The following is a 22512-nucleotide window of genomic DNA, read 5'->3' on the forward strand; positions in this document are numbered from 1 at the left end:
TGGGAGTTCTGCTCACTGCTCAGTCACTCAGATTTTTCAAGTGCTATAAAAAGGGAAGAACCCCACCCCCACCCCTGCCACACACCTTTGCAGTTATAGGGAAAAATAGGTTGTTGAGAAGTTAGATAAATTAGTTTCTGTCTATTTAGAAGATAAACACAGGGCATTTGCAACACGGCTTTCAAACATCTGTGTTTGGATCCAGCAGGTTTTGACAAATGAGCCAGAACATTTTTGCCCTAAGGCATGTTTGTGGATTAGGCCAGGAAAATAGGGCAGTAGAAGTATAAGCCTTTGATTTTAAAGATTGGTTTTTAAGCTGGAAAATTAAAGGCATTAGCTGCACATGGTGGGTCTTACTGACTCGGAGCTGTTGCACCTCAGATGCTTCCTTTGCATTATCAGGAAGAGGAAAGATGTTTTGTTTCCATGAGCCACAAGGAGGGAAACAGAAATGGTATGGCTCTGATTACAATTACCTGGAGATGGTTTGGCATTAACAGTAGGTTCTTACCTGCGCATTCAGGGCATGTTGTATCTTGTGCTGGGTGGAAGAATGTTGATGGCGTTGTCCTTTCAGGAAGCACGGGGGTGCATATGTGCTCAGGCTTACGTAGTCACCCTTTAGCACGCTCATCTCCTGTTTCTTGTCTCCTTTCGTTTGTTCACTCGTTCACTTATTCATTCATTGACTCTTGCGGTAACCAGGTGCTTTCTAGAGGCTGCTCATGGCATTTGAGTGAGGTTTCCCAGGCACAGGCCATCAGGCAGTAGTAGCATTGTGGTATAGTAAAAGCCATCAAAGGTCATTCCTAAGGGACTTCCTGGACTCCCTCCTGACAGAGCCCAGCTACCGCTGCCACAGAGGGAGGCGGAACCTATTCTTGCCTTCCATGCTTGGATGCCAGGAGGTTCAAGTATCTGTTCCTTGGGTCTTAAAGGATTCAGCCCCAGGGCAGAGCCTTAGTTCCCTCCACATTTCAGAAGGCTTCCTCTGTTCCTCCTTCCTCCCTCCCCACTCATGGTGTTCCCCAAATGCCTTGGGATTCACCCAGGGTTTAAAAGAACAGGGCTACTGAGTGAAGGTCAATAGGGCATGGTTTGTTATGGGTTCAGGACTGGGGCTAGATGCAACTACCACCTGAACTAGGGTGCAGTTTTATTTCCGTTGCTTAGAACTGGGGATTGAGCCACTCAGTGTATCCCCAGCCTTCCTTTTTCCTATTTATTTTGAAATAGAACTTCACTGCCTTGCCCAGCTAGCCATAAAGCTACTCTGTAGCCCAGATGGGCCTTGAACTTGTGATACACTGGCCCCAACCTTCTGAAGTACTGGAGATGTAAATCACCTCTGCCAGGCCTGACTGAACTTACTTTCCAGCACCTGGTAAGGAATGTGGTTCACACAAGCTTGCTGGCTGTGTTCTGGATTTATTTCAGAATTCAAGTGGCAACAATGCCTTCTAACCTGTGACCTTGGTATGTCTTGATTTATTTGGATCTATATTCAATACTGCCATATAAGCTTTCTTTTTCTCTCCAACAAGTCTTAATATCTTTGCCAAATATATTGTGAGGTTATTGATATTTCTTACAGATCATGTGTTTTATTCATATTTTCCAATTAAATTTTCTGCAGTTTCTACTGCAGCATGGTTCTTTTTGTCTCAGAAGACATTCATTGGAAAAGACATCTATCTATGAAGCCCTATTAGAATTAAAATATATAAATAATGTTCTACTTAGCCATCCCTTTCTTGAGACTTTGTCCAACAGGAATAAAAGCACATGTCTTTAGAGATATACTCATAAAACATATGAATGTTTATGGCTGTATTGTTTACAAGAATAAAAATCTGAGACTAGAGTGACTGCCCACAAATATGGAAGCAATTGAATACATTAGACACACAATGGAAGACTCTACAACCATTAGTCCGAAATGAATTGCAGCTATTACAGTGGACTTGACAAGATTCCAATGAAGTAAATCTAAGCCAGGTGATGGTGGTGTACACCTTTAATCCCAACATTTAGGAGGCAAAGGCACATGGATCTATGTGAGTTCGAGGCTAACCTGGTCTACAGAGTGAGTTCCAGGACAGTCAGAACTATACAGAGAAACCCTGTCTTGAAAAGCAAACAAACAAACAAAGCAAATCTTTCATGATGATCTTGTGGAAATCACACCCTTGGGCATATGTGTATACACACACACATGCCATTGGCAATAAGAATTTAGAGAGAGATGTGTATCTATATAAAATACATTTAATGTACTAACTTGTGAGCATGGAGGAAGCATGATGCTGAGGCTGTTACAGAAATGGAAAGTGTAGCTCAGACACATCATTGTTTTATAGGCTTTTATGTCCTGAGCTGGACACTTCATCTTAGTAATACTGTTTTAATGAAAAAAAAAAAAAAAGAGAATGTTCCCGAAAGCTGCACCACAGGGTATTATGAGACGGTGGCACAAATAACAAACATCAATGAATAATTCAAATCATAGTCATTTTTTTTTTTTTTTTACTGTAGTGGGCAGTTTGTGATTTTTCTCAAGGGCAGGGAAGTCTTCAGTCATGTTTTCACACAAAACCAGTTTGCATTTCCTCAGCAAAGTCCAGTCCCAGCAGGACAAGGAGGCAGAGACACACATACAAGGACATACATGCAGATGTTTGTATGTGTACATGCATGAACAAGTGTGCCCATGCAGAAGACACATGCATATGCACACACAACACATGTCATAGGCACACCGCGTATGTTCATATACTCAGTGGATATCAGGTTTTCTAGGGAATCTGTCATTTGGTGGGATCAGTCTTATGGCTCTCTCTCTCTCTCTCTCTCTCTCTCTCTCTGTCTGTCTGTCTCTGTCTCTGTCTCTCTCTGTCTCTCTGTCTCTCTGTCTCTCTCTCTCGGTTGTTTGAGAACAGACTGACTTCGAATTTGTGATCCTCCTGACTCAGCATCCTGAGTGTAATGGGCTGCTTCAGTCTTGAGATGGGGTATTGCAGGTGAACCTGTGTGCTTGATCTGAACACCCTTGCCTGGTGTGTAGTTAGCAAACAGCAATTGTGGATGTGTGCATGGGAGGGATTGGGTCAAGGGAGATGCTTCATGAAGGAAACCGCTCTTAGCTGCACTTGGTAGACACACCCTGTTATACAGGGGAAGTGTACTCAAGAGGCCTCAGGGTGTCCCGAGTGAAGGATTACTTTGATTCTTGGCAGCGCTTTAGTGAACTATGCCATCCAAAAGGCTGTGGTGGTTTTCAGTCTGTGTTTTGGCAACACTCTGGTTCGTTCTTCTTTTCCAAGAATTTGAGTGTGGCTATTTTTTTTTTTAATTGATGCATTGTTATGCAATACAAGAGCTTTCTCTCCGTAGTTCCTCTTTGTGGAGTCAATGCTCAGGGACAGTCAATTGTTGATCGTCATGTGACAAGCACTACCCTAGGAGCCAGAGAGTCAAAGACAGGATAGGAGCAGAGACCTACCTCTCAAATGATGACCAGGCTTGTCTGTCTGTCTGTCAGTCTGTTTGTATATGTGCATGTGGGAGCCACATTGCCTGACATGGGCGCAGGGAACTGAACACCAGTCCTCTGCAAGAGCAACAAGTGCTCTTAATTGTCATAATCAGGATTTTTTTCTAAGGGAAAAAAGAACTTGGTATGTACAAGGCAGATGTGGGGTGATGAGATTACTGAAGGCTTCTCAGAGGAGGTGACAAGTACGGGCTTGTCGGATGGATGGGAGTACCCAGGCAGCTAGGAGGCCCCAGCAACTCTTATAAAGGAAAACATTTCATTGTGGTGACTGGGTTCCAGCTCAGAGGTTTAGTCCATTCTCATCATGGCAGGAAGCAAGGCACCATGCAGGCAGACATGGTGCTAGAGAAGGAGGTGAGAGTTCTTACATCTTGACTTACAGACAACAGGAAGTAGTCTGAGACAATGGGCATGGCTTGAGCATATAAGATCTCGAAGCCCACTTTCACAGTGTTACTTCCTCCAATAAGGCCATCCCTATTCCAACAAAGCCATACCTCCTAATAGTAACATTCACTTTTGGGGACTATTTTTTCAAACCACCACAGCCAGTAAACATATTTTGTAGGTCTGTAAGACAGTCCAGAGGGGTTTGCCATGGTTTATACTCAGCAAGAATGGGAAATGTTTAACTTGAATTTTCTGGGCTGATGATGTATTTATCTTCACAGGTGATACTCTCTGGGATCATTGGATTGACAACTTGGAAAAGGCCTATGATACTCCTGGTATGTACACATCATATGCCATTACTCTTCATAAAACATAAAGCCCATGAAGTAAACTGTTGAGATCGTAAATGTCCTTGTTCATTAAAAAATAAGTTGACAGTAGATACGTTAGAAGTAAATGTTCCAATAATAATGATGATGAACGATGATAATCTTGATGGTTTATGGTTTGCTTTTAAGTTCTGAATTCATCTAGAGTTATACATATGTTTCTTGTTCCAACATTAAATTCATTTTGAAGATATTATTGAAAAAATCTGTTTAGGGCTAAGGAGATGGCTTAGTGGGAAAGCCATCCTTGTACAAGCAAGAAGACCTGAGTTCAAATCCTCAACACTCACATAGGAGCTGGTCATGGCCATGCATACCTATAACTCCATCATTGACGGGTGGAGATAGGTGGATCCTGGGCACTAGATGGTTGGTTGGATTGATTAGAATGGTGAGCATCAGGTTCAGTTCAAAATATAAGGTGGAGAATGATGGAAGAGGACACCTGACATCCTCCTCTGGTTTCCACATGCATGTGCACAGGTATGCACCCCTGTCCCCCAACGAACCCCTTCCCCATGTCTGTTCACTATGGATACAAAAGTGGAGGGAATGATATAATGAATTCACTGTACCTATTGCCCAGTTCTCACCCTCTCCAATTCTTTGTTCTTCTTTGTCCCAAGCAAACCACACATATTAACAACAAATATATAACGTTTCACTTTTCATTGTTTGAATAGTTTGGTTGAACATCTTTGTAATTTTGTTCCTGAGATTTGCTACATTGTCTCTTTAGCCCACAAATACTAATTTTCTTAATAATGCAGACATTAACTGATGACTTTATCCTTCTTTTGCTGTTGTAGAGCTGTAATTAATGTTCCAAAATGAACCATTCTCCAGTGTCCAATGACAATGCAAATGATCTGAATCTTTGTCCTTTGTTTTTACCTGTTGTGGGAGTTTGATTAAGAGGTAATGGTAATAAGCAGATAAATAGCAATAGAGTCTATGTAACTGCCAAGTCCAAAATAGAGTTTAGGAAATCTGACTTGCATTGAAGAGTATTTAAAAAACATATTACACATGGTAGCTTTTCTTCTTACTTTTCTTTCATATCTCTTGATATAAGGTTTAATTATTTCCAGAAGCCATTTTTAAAAAATTGGTTAGTTTTATGTGTGTGTGTGTGGACACCTTGGTGGTGTCTTCAAGAACTCTTGTCTCTCTTGAGACTGTCTCTCACTGAACCTGGAACTACCCAATTAGGCTAGAGTGGCTGTTCAGTGGGAGCCAGGACCCTCCTGTCTTGCTTCTTCAGCACCTACCATTGTGTCAGCATTTTTACTTGGGTTCTAGTGACCAAACACAGGTCCTCATGCTTATATATCAAGCATTATCCTCACTATCTTTCCAAACCCCACAGTCATATAGGGTAGGTTATGGGAAGCCACTTACACATTCACTACTTGGTAAAACAGCGTGGTGCAGAATAGATGGGTCCCCACACTGCTTTGAGAATCTGGAACTCTAACATGCTTTCAGCTCCTCAAGTAGCACAGGCAACATTTCGTAACCCCATTATTTATTGCCTTGAGTGAAACACCTTTAAAATATTGGGAGGAATAACTTGTCAGGGGAGCATCTAATATGTTGGAAAGTAGGACAGAAGGGAAGGAGGTGTTGGATGAGCCCATGGCTCATAAGCTGAAGTATGTTTTGCTGCAGCTGTTTGGGATTAGTCTGTGCAGGAAAATTTTGGATGGGTGGTGCTCTGTGTTTGTATTTGGGTAGAGGAGTGACCTTTGCGGTATCGCTTGCTGTTTGGTCAATGTTAAAATACTCAAGTCTTTCAAGTGAATGAAGATAAAAAAAAAACTTCCCTGATAATTTGTATTCTAAAAATCCCAAATGATGAAAAGAATATGAGCATGCATCTTAAATAGAGTTCAAGAAAGCCCACACTTGAAGGCATTTATTCTTGAATTGCTATCATGTGGAAAGGTGGCTTTTATATTCGTTATTGAGCATTAACAAGTATAGGTAAAAATGGCCTTAATAAAAATAATTTTCCTTAACTTCTTTTTACTCTCTATTTTTCATCATTGTTCAAAAAAATGCTATAGTTTGTTGTAAAGTTGTACCCAATTTAGGGATCTGGGAGATGACATGAATATCTAGTACACACATACAAAAGCTGGGCCTGGCTGTGCATGCCTGTAATTCAACATTGAGGACAGATGTAGGCAGATCCTATGAACTCATTGGCCAGGCAACCATGCCAAAATGATGATTTTCCTGTTAAGTGAGAGTCCCCAGTAAAGGCATTATAGCAGAGAGTAATAGAGGAAGATTCTACTGTCCTTCTCTGGCTTCCATGTGCATATACATGAGCACATGCGCTGACATTCACATATATGTACCACACACACACCACACAGAGAACATACAACATGTATAACACCCAAAATGGTTGTAACCAGTGTGTATGTATTGTCTTATGTCCTGCCTTTTCAGTTTACTATGAAGTAGTATTAGTGATATTGTTTCTTCAGGTACCACCATTATTGCCAAACAGCCATCTATTGTATTTCTATTGCATCATTAATTTTTTATCATATAGTTGGGCATTTGGACTTCTATATTGTCACTGGGTCAGTTAGTTTTTGTCAACTTGATGCAAGCAAGTGGCATCTGGAAAGAGGGAACTTTAATTGACAAAATGTCCCCATCAGATTGTCTTGTGGGCGTGTGTGTGTGTGTGTGTGTGTGTGTGTGTGGGGCATTTTCTTGATTGATGATTGGTGAGGGAGCTCACTGTGGGTGGTGCTCCCCCTAGGGCAGGTGGTCTTGCGTGCTATAGAAAGCAGGCTGAGCTAGACATGAGGAGCAAACCAGTAAGCAGTGTCCTGTCATGGTCTCTACTCCAATTCCTGTCTCCCAAGTTCCTGTCCTGACTTCTCTTGGTGATGGGGTGTGACCTGAGAGGTGTAAGCTGAAATAAATCCTCCTCTCCCAAGTTGTTTTTGGTCAGCATTTTGTCACAGAAACAAGCAAACTAGGCCAGATGTAAAATGTTAATCAATATTAACTTCTAATAAATGACCCTTTTAGGACTAGGCAAGATTCAGTCTGTCAGCTGATACAGTAAGTCTCAGTCACCATGCTGCATGAAAAACCTGGGGTTTACATGAATCTTACTAATGTAACACTATATACAGGTGTGGTGATGCATGCTTGTAGTGCCAGCACTTAGGATGCCTAGGCAGAACTGTGCAGAGTGTAAAGGCCTATCTACACTGCAAAGCAAGGCCTTCTCTCACATAGGTAACCAGTGGCTAAGAGATGACTTAATGTTTCTTACCAAGCACTCAACTTCAGTTCCCAGTACTCAGGTGGCTCACAGCTGCCTGGAATACAGCTTTATGGAATCTAATCTCTTTTTCTGGCCTCTGCAGGTAACCCCTCCTGCCACACACGTATCATACACATGCATGTACCCACCTATGGAGATGCACACACATATATGATTAAAAAAAATAAAGCCTTAACCAAACCTCTATCAAACAAGCAATGGGACACACACACACACACACACACACACACACACACACACACACACACACCCCTACTATAATAACCTGCATTAAATACATTATGTTAAGAAATAAAAATGTGTGCAGAGAAACTGGAAGTGCCATCCTCTTCCGAGCCATGCAGCTCTTGGCCTTTGTGGAGCATAATTTCTTCTGTACTTAGGGGGATAATTTGGGATATTAGGAGTGGCTTTACCACCCCCTCCCTTGGTGTATATTCCAACCCTCCCCTCTTTTTTTCCTCCCTTTCTTTGTTGCCTAGCCTCCTCCCTTGCTTCCTGAGTGCTGGAATGTGCCAAGGGCTAATGTTGAGACGAGGTCTTGTTCCATTAGAGAAGTCAGCAGTGCCTTTTGTTGTTGATTTTTCCAGACAGGGTCTCATATAGCCTAGGCTAGCCTTGAGCTTCATATGTAACTGAGGCTGGCCTTACTCTCTGCATACCCCTGCCTCTGAGCTTCAGTGCTGGGATTTTAAGAATATTCCAGTGCACGTGCTAGGGCAGCGTTTTGCAGATCTGGGCTCAGCTGCCCAGGTTTGTCACCTCCTGGCTTTAGCTCTCCTACACATCTTGGGCACTGTCTGCCTTGGGTCTTTCTTCCCCAGCCTAGTGCTTGGCTGCCACCTTCTCCTTTGGCTTTCCACTCATCATTCACACCTCACAGAAGGACTGGCTACCTCAGTGACTGGTTCCTGCTCTCCAGAACTGAGTGTAGTGACTTAGCCCTAGACCATTGGAGGCAGTCTGTTTAGCCTGTAGACTGGCTGCTTAGTGTTTCTCATTTGTCTCTCCAAGAGAGGGTTAGGTGAAGACAGGTGCCTTTCCAGTGCCCCCTCCACCTCTAGGGTCAGTTCCAGTTCGATCATATGTTTTTGTGGCTATGTGGAGGTTGGGCAAGGTTGGACCATGTCCAGCCTCTTGTGAGGCCAGCTGTCCTAGTTTTCAGTTGTGTCCACACTAGCCTGGAACACGTGAGTGTTCCTTTGTAAGAAGCAGTTCTTTTGTGTACCCTCCCCTGTGATGGTCTTTGTGATGACTTCAGGTTGCTTATCAGCTTGAACAAAGGAGGGTCGGTTTGCCCCAGTTCCTTCAAACTCAGGTCTTCATGAAAAGCCAGAACTTCATTCATCAAATCCTCTTCTTATATTGGAACAGTGCTCATGTGTTCTGTACAGTAATCACACTGGAAAATAGGTTTTAAATACTCTTGTTACTAGGGCCAAGCATGTGCCTTTGTGTGGTAGTCTAGGCTGAATATTTTTCACAAAAGATTACCATTTTCCATGTCTAAAATATATTATTTTTGTGCTGTTTCTTCCTTTCTGATTTTGCCAAAAATGTTTTGTAATTGTTTAAGAATCAGACTCTGTTCTAGAAGTGGCCTCCAAAATTGTCCTGTGCAGGTACCTCGGTTAGTAAATGGAATTATCTTAATTCCATGTTTTCTTTGGTGGTGCATTAGGAAGAACCAGCACTATGGAAGTCCAGCTGACTGCTATAGTTTTGGTTGCGTATGAAGTAGTAATTGGAACTGTTGCTACTTTCTTGTTGGTTTGGAATAGATGGGATACATCTGACCTTCAAACTGATGTAAGATGGTCTTTAACATTACAAATGAAGGCTCTTGGCTTCAAGCCTGACAACCCGAGTTAGATCCCCAAGATTCACATGGTAGAAAGAGAAAGCGTAGACTTACAAGTTGTCCTCTGACCTCCACATGCATGCTACGGCATGGCCCCCATTAACAACAACAAACGTGCAGACAAATAAATGCATGTCTTGGGTTCCATATGGTTATTTTATTGTATTTGAAAAGTCCTCATTATGTGGCCTGGAACTCACCAAGTAGTCTAATTTGCCTTGAACTCACAGAAATCTGCCTGCTTCCACCTCCTGAGTGTTGGGATTAAAGATGTATGCCACCATGCCTAGCAGGTTCCATGTAGTTGATTTTCACTTGTAGGTCCCCTAGATTATACCTCACACCAACGATAAGAGATGGTAATGACAGTGGCTGTTTAAAAACACCCTAACTTCATTATTATAGTGGTTAGAACAGAATGGCTTAAAGCATACATTCCTCCCTCATTTACTCAATAAGTTAGGCTGGGGAGAGGGCTCCACAAAGCCATTTGAGATCCAGGGGCCTTTTATCTGTTGTGAGAATCATGGGAGGCTTGCATACTTGTTCAGAGTGGTTGATGACTGACCTCCAAGACTTATTAGCTAGAAAGAGTTGTGCCATCTTTCCTGATGCCGTGAAGAATTATAGTTCGAGCCATCACATGCAAGTGAGGGAGATGAGTGTTGATGCTCTGAGGCCCTGATGTATGCTGCTTCATTCAAATATGTCCTGTGGCTGTCCGTAATTTGGAATGAGCCCTTTTTATTTCACAGTGCGTGAAACCTGGATTTAGTGCTGACACATTACCACTAATTATTAGGTACCAGTGGAATCTCTTAATTTATGTCGGTGAAATAGGTACTTTAATTCAGAACAATGTTTTGAGTCCTTCATACTGTATTATTAGAGATTTCCAGAACTCTCCCTAGTTATTTTGATGATATTTTAATTTCAGATGGACATTTCTTAAGCTCTCTTTGTATTAGTTGTTATTCAGTGATCATACTATACCCTGAGCCCCCAGTCTTGAGAAAGAGCATCATGTATCAGGAGATGACTTGAGGACTTTAAACTTCTCATCTTCCTGCCTTCACTTTCTAGGTACTGTGATGTAACATAAATAATATAAACCCAATGACAGATATTGGAGTTTAAGCCCAAAGACCAGAGAAGCAAAGCAGGCAGGCCCCACTAGCTCTTAACCTCTACCTCAGACTGAAATGGGTTGGTTCTGTCTCCACGAATCCTCAGAGTGTGCACCTCTCCACCAAACCTCAGACTTCAATCCTCTGAGCTCCTGTCTCCTTCCACCTTATACTCCTCTTTCCACCCAGCCAGATCACTCCTGTCTCCACCTGCCTAGTGCTGGGATTAAAGGTGTGTGATTCCAAGTGTGTGAGGTCACCTTTGTGTGAGCTGTTTCAAGTGGCTTTGAACTAACAGAGATCCATGGTCTGCCTCTGTCTCCAGAGTCCTGGGATTAAAGGTGTGTACCACAATTGCCTGGCTCTATGGCTGTGGCTAGTTTTGCATTTTGATCCTCAGTGGCTTTATTAGATTATAAACAATATATCACCACACTGGGACTATCCCCATGCATAGTTTGATTTGGTGCTGGACATTGAATCCTGGGTTTCATGCATACTAGGGAAGTGTTCTACCAAGTAAGCTGCATTGGTAACACCTCACTCTGTTTTTTAAGGCATAAAGGTGTCTGGATAGCTGGGTATGGCGCTGCTCAGTTGTAATCTCAGGTCCTTGGGAGACTGATGCAGGAGGGTCACAAATTTGAGGCATACCCGGGTAACTTGCAGTAGTGTGTTTGCCTGCTAGGCTCTAGGTTCTTGGTCCAGTACCCTGTAACACACACACCCACACCCACACCCACACCCACACCCACACCCACACCCACACACACACACACACACACACACACACACACACGGATGTGCTTACTCTTCAGAATTATTCATAGTATATTCTTGTTTGTCTATAATGCTTAAGAATTTACCAAGTAAGTGGGAATGTCTCTCATTCTTTTGCCTATTCTTGGGACCCGTTGGGTTGCCTAGTCCAGCCTTGATATGAGGGTGTGTACCTAGTCTTATTGTAACTTGTTGTGCCATGTTTGATTGATATCCCTGGAAGGCCTGCTCTTTTCTGAGGGGAAACCAAGGGTGAGTGGATCTGGGGGACAGGGGTGTGGTGGGGGAGGGTCTGGGAGAAGAGAAGGGAAGGGAAACTGAGGTGAGGATGTACTATATGAGAGAATAATAATAATAGTAAAATAAGAATTTACCAGGTTCTCTGGGATACAGAGGCTCATGATATGTCGCTCTGGTTTGTAGAAAAGGAAGCAGTGGCTCAGGGACTGACTGGCTTGTCCACTTCCCAGTTAGATGTTCCCAGTCACATGACACATTATCAGAAAGAACCTCCATGTTCTGGTCCTACTTTGATGTTCTTCCCATTGTCCCGTTTCACAGTCTCCTTGGTTAGAAAAATGGTGGACACCTCCCCGGGGCTGACAGTGGCTTATTTGGGGCACGAAATCTAAATTAAATAAGTTGTTTTCTTACCCTTGCCTATACAATTCCTTTTAAGTGTGGGACTGACAGAAACTTTGGGGATTTTATCCTTCACCTTAAAGAGCCAGATAACAATAACAAAGACAGCACAAGGTTCACTTTTGCATCTCAAACCTGTTATTTTCAATGAGTTAGTGGCCCAGGAAATGGTGGACTCAGCCCCCTCATTTGTACAATGGGACTATAACTGCCCCTCAGGAAGAAAAGGTCTAAATGCACATTGAAACTGAAATGACAAATGAGTGCAGGTCAAGCATATTATGTATTAAAAAAAAATCATCACTGAGGACGCCTCCAAGAGAATCTGGCCTCTTGCTTTGCTGTGTTACTACAGACACTCTTAGGCCTGGTCGAGGCACCAGGGTTCAGGCACATTGGCAGCAGAGCTTTGATTTTCTTCTCTGATCACCCCTGGGAACTGTGCCTGGGGAAGATCCTAGGTTCTCAGAAAGAAAGATCCCTGCAGTCACTCTCTGGGTGGAATCTAGATCCAGGCAGTGCCCTGCTTTGCAAAGTGACCTAAGCCTGTGTGGCTGTATTCTAATGCTTATGGAGGGTCTGATATCACCAGGTCATTACTGGAGCTTAGAGGTGACCTCTCTGCTAAGCCAATGAAAGGAAGTCTTCCATCAAATTCTACTATAAATACCAGTGTGCATTAGCTAGCAGACCAAAAATTAATCACACACCCGTAGACACATAGAGCTAAGATTTGATGCCAGCCTCGTGGAACGGGGAGCACAAGAAGCCTTGCTGCAGCCACTTGTCACTTGTCTTGGACACCACAGTTGGTTCTCTGAGAGCCCATTGATCAAACGCATTAAGCTTTGTCTCTTCATTCCACTTCAGAAGAAGAAATGCTTCCTTGCCAGCAGATGTCAGAAAGGACAAGGGAACAGGGGGCTATCTTTAGGGTTCTAGCTAGGGCTCTGGCTGGGCAATTTGAAGATGAAGTTTACAAGACAAGGTTTGGGATTGTTCCGAATCTGGATGTGTCAGAAGAGCTGTGGGCTGCTCAGACTGAGAAGGGTCCAGATGTAGAGCTTGGCATGTCATCTCTAAGTCATGGTGCATACATGGATAATTGGTGTATAGTCTTGCTTGTGAGGAAGGAGTATTACCCAGGGAGAGCAGCTAAATTATTTTTGTTGTTTTTAGTAATGTTTGAAATATTGTCAGAAATGGATAGCCTGACCCAGAACTGATCAGTTTAGGGGCTGGAATTGAGATGTAGCTCAATGGTGGAATGTCTGAAGTCAGAGTTGGCTGACTCGGGGACAGGAACTTATGTGGCTTTAGTTCTCTATACAGGCTTCACTGAGAACAAGTTGGGACTTCTTTTATGTTAAATAAGCTGGTGATTTGACTAGCCACCTCATTTTTCACATTTGCTGCTCTCTTTTAGCCAAGATACCTAATGTTGTTGGAAGGTAACATATAGGTAGGCTTCTAGAGTTTGGCTTTTCTGGTAAGTGCTGACTGATGGTCCTGGAATGTGAGTTCCTGACTGTCCTTAGGTGCATCTGGACCTGCCAGTATATACATAAAACCATACGGCCAGTGTTGGAGCATGACAGTCAGTCTAGTGCTGGGCAGTGCCAAAGGAAGGCCTCTTTCCCAGTCGAATGTCCTGGCTTTGTAGGGTCTCGTGGACTGTCATTACTCCTGAAATGACTTTGAGGAAACTGCAGCTTCTGAGTGACTTGGGGCAAGAAGAGAAACCTGGGTTGGAGGATATCTTAACATAGGTCATGGGTCTGTGAGGAGTGATACATAACAGGGAGAGCGCCATTGTGTAGGCTTTCTCCTTCTAAAACAAGTGACCCACCCCACTGTGTTGCTCTGACAAATGCAGCATAAGGAGGGAGGGGCTTATTTTGGTTCACATTTCCAGGGTACAGTTTATTTCGTTGAGGACATGATGGCTGCAGGAGCTTGAGTGAGGCAGCTGGTTCCCTTTTGTCTGCTGTCAGGAAGCAGCCATAGGGAAGGCCCCTTGCATTTAGATGAGGTCTTCCTATCTCAATACACTTAGTCTAGAGGATGCCTCACAGGAATGCCTAGAAGCCGCCTCCTTGGGGATTCTAGGTCTTATCGAGTTGATAGTGTTAACCACTTGGGGAATCGGGTTGAATGCTTGCATTTTCACTGACATTTTCTGGAAAGATTTTCAGGAAACTGGTTGGGACGGAATGAGGAGGACTTACTTTCTGAGTTATGTTGGAGACAGTGTGAGAGAAGGCTGCTATACAGAATTATACTTTGTTTAGTCCTTGGCTGCTCAGTGTCTTCAGCATCCTAGACTTGGTGTCTCCACGTTAGTGAGTCCCGTGAGAAGCAGAACCATCTCCTCCAGCAGTGGAGGCTCCAAGGCCACACGCTTTCCCTTCTGAGCATCGGCATCTGTGGGTGAGGCTGCATCCCTGCTGTCTGTCTGTTGGAATGCATGTTGGGGTGTCCACGAGTAGTATCAAGAGCACTTTAGAATCCATGAGGGGAGGGCTGCAGGAGTGCCAAGGCTGGTGCCAAAGGGCCTGGTTTTCCTGCATGACCTTGATAGAGGTCCCAGCGTTCAGTATCCTTGGCTCCGTCTCAGGTTCCTGTGGATTTTGTGAGCTACCTGATAGTCTTACAAGAAATGCCTTCTCTCATTAAGAAGCTGAATTAGCTTCTCTTGTTAGGAACATAATTAAGAACTCTGGCTGTATATGGCAGTGATTTTTCTCTCCTCCTGAGTTTAATGTTAACTTTATTATACATTGTAAGGTTCAAATGCAAATCCGTTTTAAAGTACAAGGCATTCATGGTAATTCTGAGTATCAGGAGGTGCAGGGGTGCTGATCTTGGTCGTATCATGTGGGTGCCTGGCTTAGGTAGGATAGGCTGGATAAGCAGTGTAAGTGCTCAGGTGGTCGTGGCAAGAGTTTGTACCATGAGAATGCCCCAGAAGGCCTGTTAGACCCCTTTAGTGATGAGAAAGGGTTGTGTGTATTAGTCGGTATTCCTCATGCTATTGGAGGATCCAGATCTGTACTGTGTCCCCTAATTAGTTGTGAAATTCTGGGCATCATAGACTACCTCTTTGAGACTAAGTCGCATATACTTGCCTTCTATTTCTGTCTATAAATATTTTATCTGTCTGTATTTCAAACACACCCATGTGACAGTTGTATAATTTACAAAATGCCTGTTAAACAGAGGATGCAATGCTTAATCTTCACTGTCAACTTAACTGGGCTTAGAATCACACAGAAGACTAAGGTACACTTTTGGATGTCTATGAGAGTATTTCCAGAGGACTAATGAAGGGGGAAACCTTAATTAAACCTAAATGTGGGTGGCACCAACCTGATACAAGCTAGAGTCATCTGGGCAGAGGGAATCTCAACTGAGAAAATGCCTCAAATTGGCCTGTAGGCAGGTCGGGGGGGGGGAGGTATTTTCTTAATTAATTATTGATGTAAGAGGGTCCAGGCAACCATGGGCACTGATACCTCTGGGCAGTTGTTCCTGGATGGTGTAAGAAAGATAACTGAAAGTGAGCCAGAGAGCACCAGTGAGCAATGTTCCTCATAGTCTCTGTTTTAGTTCCTGCCTCTAGGTCCCTCTTTGATTCTTTTTTTTCCTTCCTTTTATTGAAGATAGATTTTTCTTACATAATATAGCCTGATTATGGTTTCCCCTGTTTCTACTCCTCCTGCCTCTTCTTCCCTACCTCTTTCCCCATCCAGATCCACTCCCTTTCTGTTTCTCAGTGGGAAACAAACAGGCTTCTTTTCTTTTCTTTTTTTGGTTTTCCAAGACAGGGTTTCTCTGTGGCTTTGCAGGCCATCCTGGAACTAGCTCTTATAGACCAGGCTGGTCTCGAACTCACAGAGATCCACCTGCCTCTGCCTCCCGAGTGCTGGGACGAAAGGCATGCACCACCAATGCCCGGCAAACAGACTTCTTATGAGGTATAATAATAAAATAAAACAAAAGCTAACACATCAAAATTGGACAAAACAAACATAAGGAAAAGAGCCCAAGAGAAGGCACAAGAATCAGAGACCCACTCATTCACATACTCAGAAGTCCCATAAAAACACTAAACTGGAAGTCATAATATATACACAGAGGACCTGGGGCAGACCTGTGCACACTACCCCAGTCTCTGTGAGTTCCTATGAGCTTGGATCATGTTGGTTTAGCAGGCCTTGTTTGGTTGGTGTCCACCATCACCTCTGGCTCTTACATTCTTCCTGCCTCCACTTCTGTGGGGTTTCCCGAGCCCTGAGAGGATTTGATGGTAACATCCCTTTTAGGACTGAGTGCTCCCAGGTCTCTCACTCTCTGCATAATGTCTGGCTGTGGGTCTCTATTTTTCCCCATCAATTATAGGAGGAAGCTTCTTTAACGATGGCTGAACAAGGCTATTAGGATAGAAGAATGTCACCAGGAGTCATTTTATTGCTATTTATTTCCCTATTTTTTAGAACAGTAGTATTTGATTTTACCCTACATCCCTGGGATATCTAGTCTTAGGTTGTTGGTTGCACAAGCTGTGTGGGGTATGGATTCCATTTTGTGGAACCCTAAGTCAAATTTGATAATTGGTTTCTTATACAAACTTTGGCCACCATTGCACTAGTGTATCTTGGAGATGGGAACGTCATTTTAGATCAAAATGTTTGTGGCTGGTTTGGTGTTTTCATTTTTCTTTTGGTGCTGTGCAGAGTACTTTGTTGTACAGAAAACACGAGAACATGGGTGAAGAGTCTATATAGTCACCAGCTCTACTTTCCCAACGTAAGCTGTGTAGGTGTAGGTGTTGTCTTTAGCATTGGGACCTTGCTGTCAGTGTGTGGGGAACAACCTATAGTCCTGGCAACAGTCTGGGTTGTTTGGAGATCCTCATGGGACCCCTTTGGCCAACAACTCAATTAGATGCAATTCTGGTACTGAAAGCTTCATTTGGTGACAAGAGATGGCCATTTGGGGGTCTGTCTCCCTCATTACCTGGCTATTTCAGTTAGATCACCTTTATAATTATATATATTTTGATTATACTACATGATGTTTTCATACTATACCCCAAATGTCTCTTAATTTTTAGTTGTCTCTCCCTGTATTCCCTCCCCACCCCCTTTCCTCTACTCTTCCTCACTTGATGCTCCCATTCCAGCCACCCCACTCGTTCTTCCTAACAAGATCTCTCCATCCCCACTAGTCCCTTACTTTATACCTAACCTATGTGGTTATATAGATTGTAGCTTTGCTATCATTGACTTAAAAACTACTATCTACATATATGTGAACACATATCATATTTGTCTTTCTGGGTCTCAGACACTCAGGATGATTTTTTTCCTTAGTTCCATCCATTTACCTGCAAATTTCATGATTTTATTTTTTTTAATGGCTGAGTAATAAATGCTTCATTGTGTAAATGTACCACATTTCCTTTGTCCATTCTTCTGCTGAGGGCCATCTAAGTTGTTTCCAATTTCTGGCTTTTATGAATAGAGCAGCAATGAACATGGTTGAGAAAGTGTCTGTGTGGTAGGATGAAGTAACATTCAGATACATGCCCAAGGTAGATTGATTCCTATCTTTATGAGGAACTGCCATATTGATTTCCGTAGTGGCTGTACAAGTTTGCACTCCCACCAGCAAAGGATGAGTGTTCCCCTTACTCCACATCCTTGCCAGCATGAGCTGTCACTTTTTAAAATTGATTCTGACAGGTGAAGGACAAAATTTCAAAGTAGTTTTGATTTCCATTTCTGAGATGGGTGAGGATGTTGAGCATTTCCTTACATGTTTCTCAGCCATTAGAGTTTCCTCTTTAGAGAATTCTGTGTAGATCTTTACCCCATTTTTTATAACTTAAATTTATTCATGTCTTTTATATGCCAACCTCAGTTTCCCCTCTTTCCTCTCCTCTCATTCCCTTCCCCCAACCCATTCCTCCTCTGTTTCTGTTCAGAAAGGGGACAGGCTTCCTGTGGGTGTCAACAAAGCATGGCATATCAAGTTAAGGTATGACTAAGCCCTTCCCCCTGTTTTAAGGCCAGGCAAGGCAACCCAGTATGAGGAATAGGTTCCTGGAAGCCAGCCAAATCATTAGAGACAGGACCTGCTCCCACCACTAGGAGTCCCACAAGTAGACCAAGCTACACAACTGTTCCTCATATGTAAAGGGCCTAGACTGGTCCCATACAGGCTCCCTAGATGTCAGACAAGACTCTGTGAGCTCCTATGTGCCCAGGTTAGTTGTTTCTGTGGGTTCTCTTGTGATGTCTTTGACTCCCCTGGCTTCTTCCTCCCTCTTTTTAGCAGGACTCCCTGAGTTTGGCCCAATGCTTGGCTATTGGTCTGCATCTTTTTCTATCAGTTGCTGGAGAAAACCTCTCTGATGACAGTTGTGATAGTAGAATTTTGGTAGGCATTATTACACTGACTTTTTTTTCTCAGTCATGTTTGGTTCTATCCTAGGTTTCTTGGATAAGCACTCCAGGCAGTAACAGGGGGTGGGCTTATTCTTGTGTATGCGTTTGTTGCTGGACCAGTTATTGGTTGCCTAGTCTCACAATCTCTGTGTCCCCATTACCTACCCTCCCACCTTGTGTGGCTAGGCCCAATTCCTCTACTGGAAATCTGTCCTGGTCATAGGAGATGGCAAGTTCAGGCTATGTATCCACCATTGCTAGGAGTCTTAGCTGGGGTCATTTTTGTGGATTCCTGGGAGTTTCCCTAGCACCAGGTTTCTACCTGATCCCAAAATGCCTTCCCCAACCCAGCTTCCGTTTATCTCTTTAAGTACTTCCCCCTTCCACCCACCCCCAGAGCAGATCCCTCATGGTCCCATCTCCACCCACCCCAAGTCCACCCATGAGATCTCTTCTGTTTTCTCATCCCCAGGAGATCTGTTTGTCCCTTCTTGGGTTCTCCTTGTTACCTAACCTCTCTGGGTCCTTGGATTGTAGCATGGTTATCATTTACTGTATAGCTGATATCCACTTATAAGTGAGTACATTTCATTTTGTCTTTCTGGATCTGGGTTGCCTCACTCAGGATGATTGTTTTCTATTTTCATACATTTACCTTCAAATTTCCTAATGTCATTGTTCTTAATAGCTGAGTAATACTCCATTAAATAAATTTACTAAGTTTCTTTATCCAGTCTTCAGTTGAGAGACAGCTAGGTTATTTCCAGGTTATGGTTATTACAAATAAAGCTGCTATGAACATAGTTGAGCCAGTGTCCTTGTGGTATGATTGAAATCCTTTGGGTATATGCCCCAAAGTGGTATAGCTGGGTCTTGAGGTAGAACAATTCCCAGTTTTCTGAGAAACTGCCATATTGATTTCTAAAATGGCTGTACAATTTTGCACTCCTACCAGCAGTGGAGGAGTGTTATCTTTGCTCCACATCCTCTCCAGCATAAGTAATCATTTATGTTTTTGATTTTAGTCATTCTGACAGGTGTAAGATGTAATGTCAGAATTGTTTTGATTAGCATTTCCTGATGGCTAAGGACGTTGAACATATCTTTGTGTGTATCTTGATCATTTACAATTCTTCTGTTGAGAATTTTCTGTTTAGATTTGTACCCCATTTTAAAATTGGATTATTTGGCTTTTTGTTATCTAGTTTCTGGAGTTCTTTGTATATTTTGGAGATTAGCTCTCTGTTGGATGTGGGGTTGGTGAAGATCTTTTTCCATTCTATAGGCTGCCATTTTGTCCTACTGACAATGTCCTTTGCCTTATAGAAGCTTTTTAGTTTCATAAGGTCCCACTTATTAATTGTTGATCTCAGTGTCTGTGCTACTGATATTATATTTAGAAAGTGGTCTCCTGTGCCAATGTGTTCAAGGCTATTTCTCATTTTTCTTCTATCAGATTCAGTGTAACTGGGTTATGTTGAGGTTTTTGATCCACTTGGACTTGAGTTTTATGCAGGGTGATAGATATGGATCTATTTGCATTCATCTATATGTCAACATCCAGTTATGCCAGCACCATTTGTTGAAGATGCTTTCTTTTTTTCATTGCATAATTTTGACTTATTTGTCAAAAAGCAAGTGTCCATAGGTTTATGGATTTACATCAAGGTCTTTGAGAACAATACAAAGAATCAATGAAACAAAGAGTTGGTTCTTTGAGAAAATCAACAATATACACAAACCTTTATCTAAACTAACTAAAGGCAGAGAAAGCCTATCCAAATTAACAAATCCAGAAATGAAAAGTGGCCATAGAAACACACACTGAGGAAATCTAGAGAATCATTAGGTTATACTTAAAAAACCCGTACTCCACAAATTGGAAAATCTAAAAGTAATTAACAACATTTTTTAATGAATACCAGATACCAAAATTAAATCAAGACCAAATAGGCAATTTAAATAGACCTATAACCTCTAAGGAAATAGAAAAAGTTATTGAAAGTCTCCTAACCCCCCCCCCCAAAAAAAAAGAAAGTCCAGGACCAGATTGTTTTAGCGAAGAATTCTACCAGACCTTCAAAAAGGAACTAATACCAATATTCCTCTAGTTGTTCCACAAAATAGAAACAGAAGAAATGTTGCCAAAATTCTTTTTATGAGGCCACAGTCATCCTGATACTCAAACCACACAAACACTCAACAAAGAGAATTGCAGACCATTTTCTCTCATGAACATTTATGCAAAAATACTCAATAAAATATTTAAAAACTGAATTCAAGGAATCTAAGATCACATCAAAAAGTTCATCCACCACAATCAAGTAGGCTTCATTCCAGAGATGCAGAGATAGTTCATCTTATGAAAATCTGTCAATGTAATCCATCATATAAGCAAACTGAAAGGGAAAAAAACCCACATGATCATCTCATTAGATGCTGAAAAAGCCTTTGACAAAATCCAGCACCCCTTCATGTTAAAAGTCTTGGTAATATCAGGGATACAAAGAATATACTTACACATAATAAAAGCAATATACAGCAAGCCAGCAGCAAATATCAAATTAAATGGACAGAAACTCAAAGCAATTCTACTAAAGTCAGGAACAAGACAAGGCTGTCCAGTCTCTCCATATCTACTTAACATAGTACCAGAAGTTCTAGCTAGAGCAATAAGACAACAAAAGGAGATCAAGGGGATACAAATTGGGAAGGAAAAAGTCAAAGTATCACTGTTTTTAGATGACATGATAGTATACACAAGAGATCCCACAATTCTACCAAGGAATTCCTACACCTGTTAAACACTTTCATTGAGGTGGCTGGATACAAGATTAACAACAACAACAACAAAAACCCACCACTACCAACAAAGAAGCTCCCCAAAACAGTAGCCTTCTTATATACAATTGATAAACAAGCCAAGAAAGAAATCAGGGAAGCAACACCCTTCAACAATACCCACAGATAATATAAACTATCTTGGGGGTAACTCTAACCAAGCAAGTAAACAACCTGTATGACAAGAGCTTCAAGTCTTTGAAGAAAGAAATTGGAGAAGATATGAGAAGATGGAAAGATCTTCCATGCTCTTGAATTGGTAGGATTAACATAGTAAAAATGGCAATCTTACCAAAAGCAATCTACAGATTCAATGCAATCTCATCAAAATCCCAACAATTTTTTACAGACCTAAAAGAACCATGCTCACCTTCATATGGAAAAACAAAAAAACCCAGGACAGCTAAAACAATCCCATATAATCTGTACAATAAAAGGACTTCCAGAGGTATCAGCATCCCTGATTTTACCCCATTTTTAAATTGTGTTGTTTATTTTCTTGGTAGTTAGTTTTTTGAGTTCTTTATGTATTTTGGATCTTAGCCCTCTATTGGATATGTATCTGGTAAAAATATTTTCCCATTCTGTAGTCTACCACTTTGTCCAAATGATGGTATCTATTTCTTCTTCTTCTTCTTCTTCTTCTTCTTCTTCTTCTTCTTCTTCTTCTTCTTCTTCTTCTTCTTCTTCTTCTTCTTCTTCTTCTCGTGCTCATTCTCGTTCTCCTTCTCATTCTCCTTCTCCTCCTTCTCCTCCTTCTCCTCCTCCTCTTCCTTCTTCTCTTCCTCCTCCTTTTTCATCTTCTTCCTGGTACTTGCTTCGTAGACCAAGCTGGTTTTGAACTCATAGAATCCACCTGCCCCTGGATCCTGAATGCTGGGATTAAAGGCATGCATCACCGCCATCCCACTTGCTTTCAGTTTTATGAGGTCCCAGTTATGAATTGTTGATCTTAGTGACTGTGCCAATGTTGTTCTGTTCAGAAAATCTTTTCCTGTGTAAATCAGTTTAAGGCTATTGCTTACTTTCCTTTCTATCAGATTCAGCATATTTGGTCTTTATATTGAGGCCTTTGATCCATTTGGAGTTGAGTTTTGTATAGGTTGGTAAAATGGATCTATTTGGATTCTTCTACATGCAGCTGTCTAG

At 42.1% G+C, this 22512-nt stretch overlaps 1 protein-coding gene across 1 annotated transcript in view; it reads left to right on the plus strand.

Annotated features, from left to right (window-relative positions):
• The window catches only part of Fam189a2 (family with sequence similarity 189 member A2), a 63148-nt gene that overhangs the window by 6534 nt on the left and 34102 nt on the right, over positions 1-22512 (plus strand). Inside the window, exon 2 of the mRNA XM_027406507.2 lies at positions 4231-4287. Coding sequence (XP_027262308.1) covers positions 4231-4287 — 57 coding nt within the window. The remainder of the gene's footprint in view (positions 1-4230; positions 4288-22512) is intronic.

This window comes from Cricetulus griseus, chromosome 3 (genome assembly GCF_003668045.3).
Source record: "Cricetulus griseus strain 17A/GY chromosome 3, alternate assembly CriGri-PICRH-1.0, whole genome shotgun sequence".
NCBI classification, from domain to species: Eukaryota; Metazoa; Chordata; class Mammalia; order Rodentia; family Cricetidae; genus Cricetulus; species Cricetulus griseus.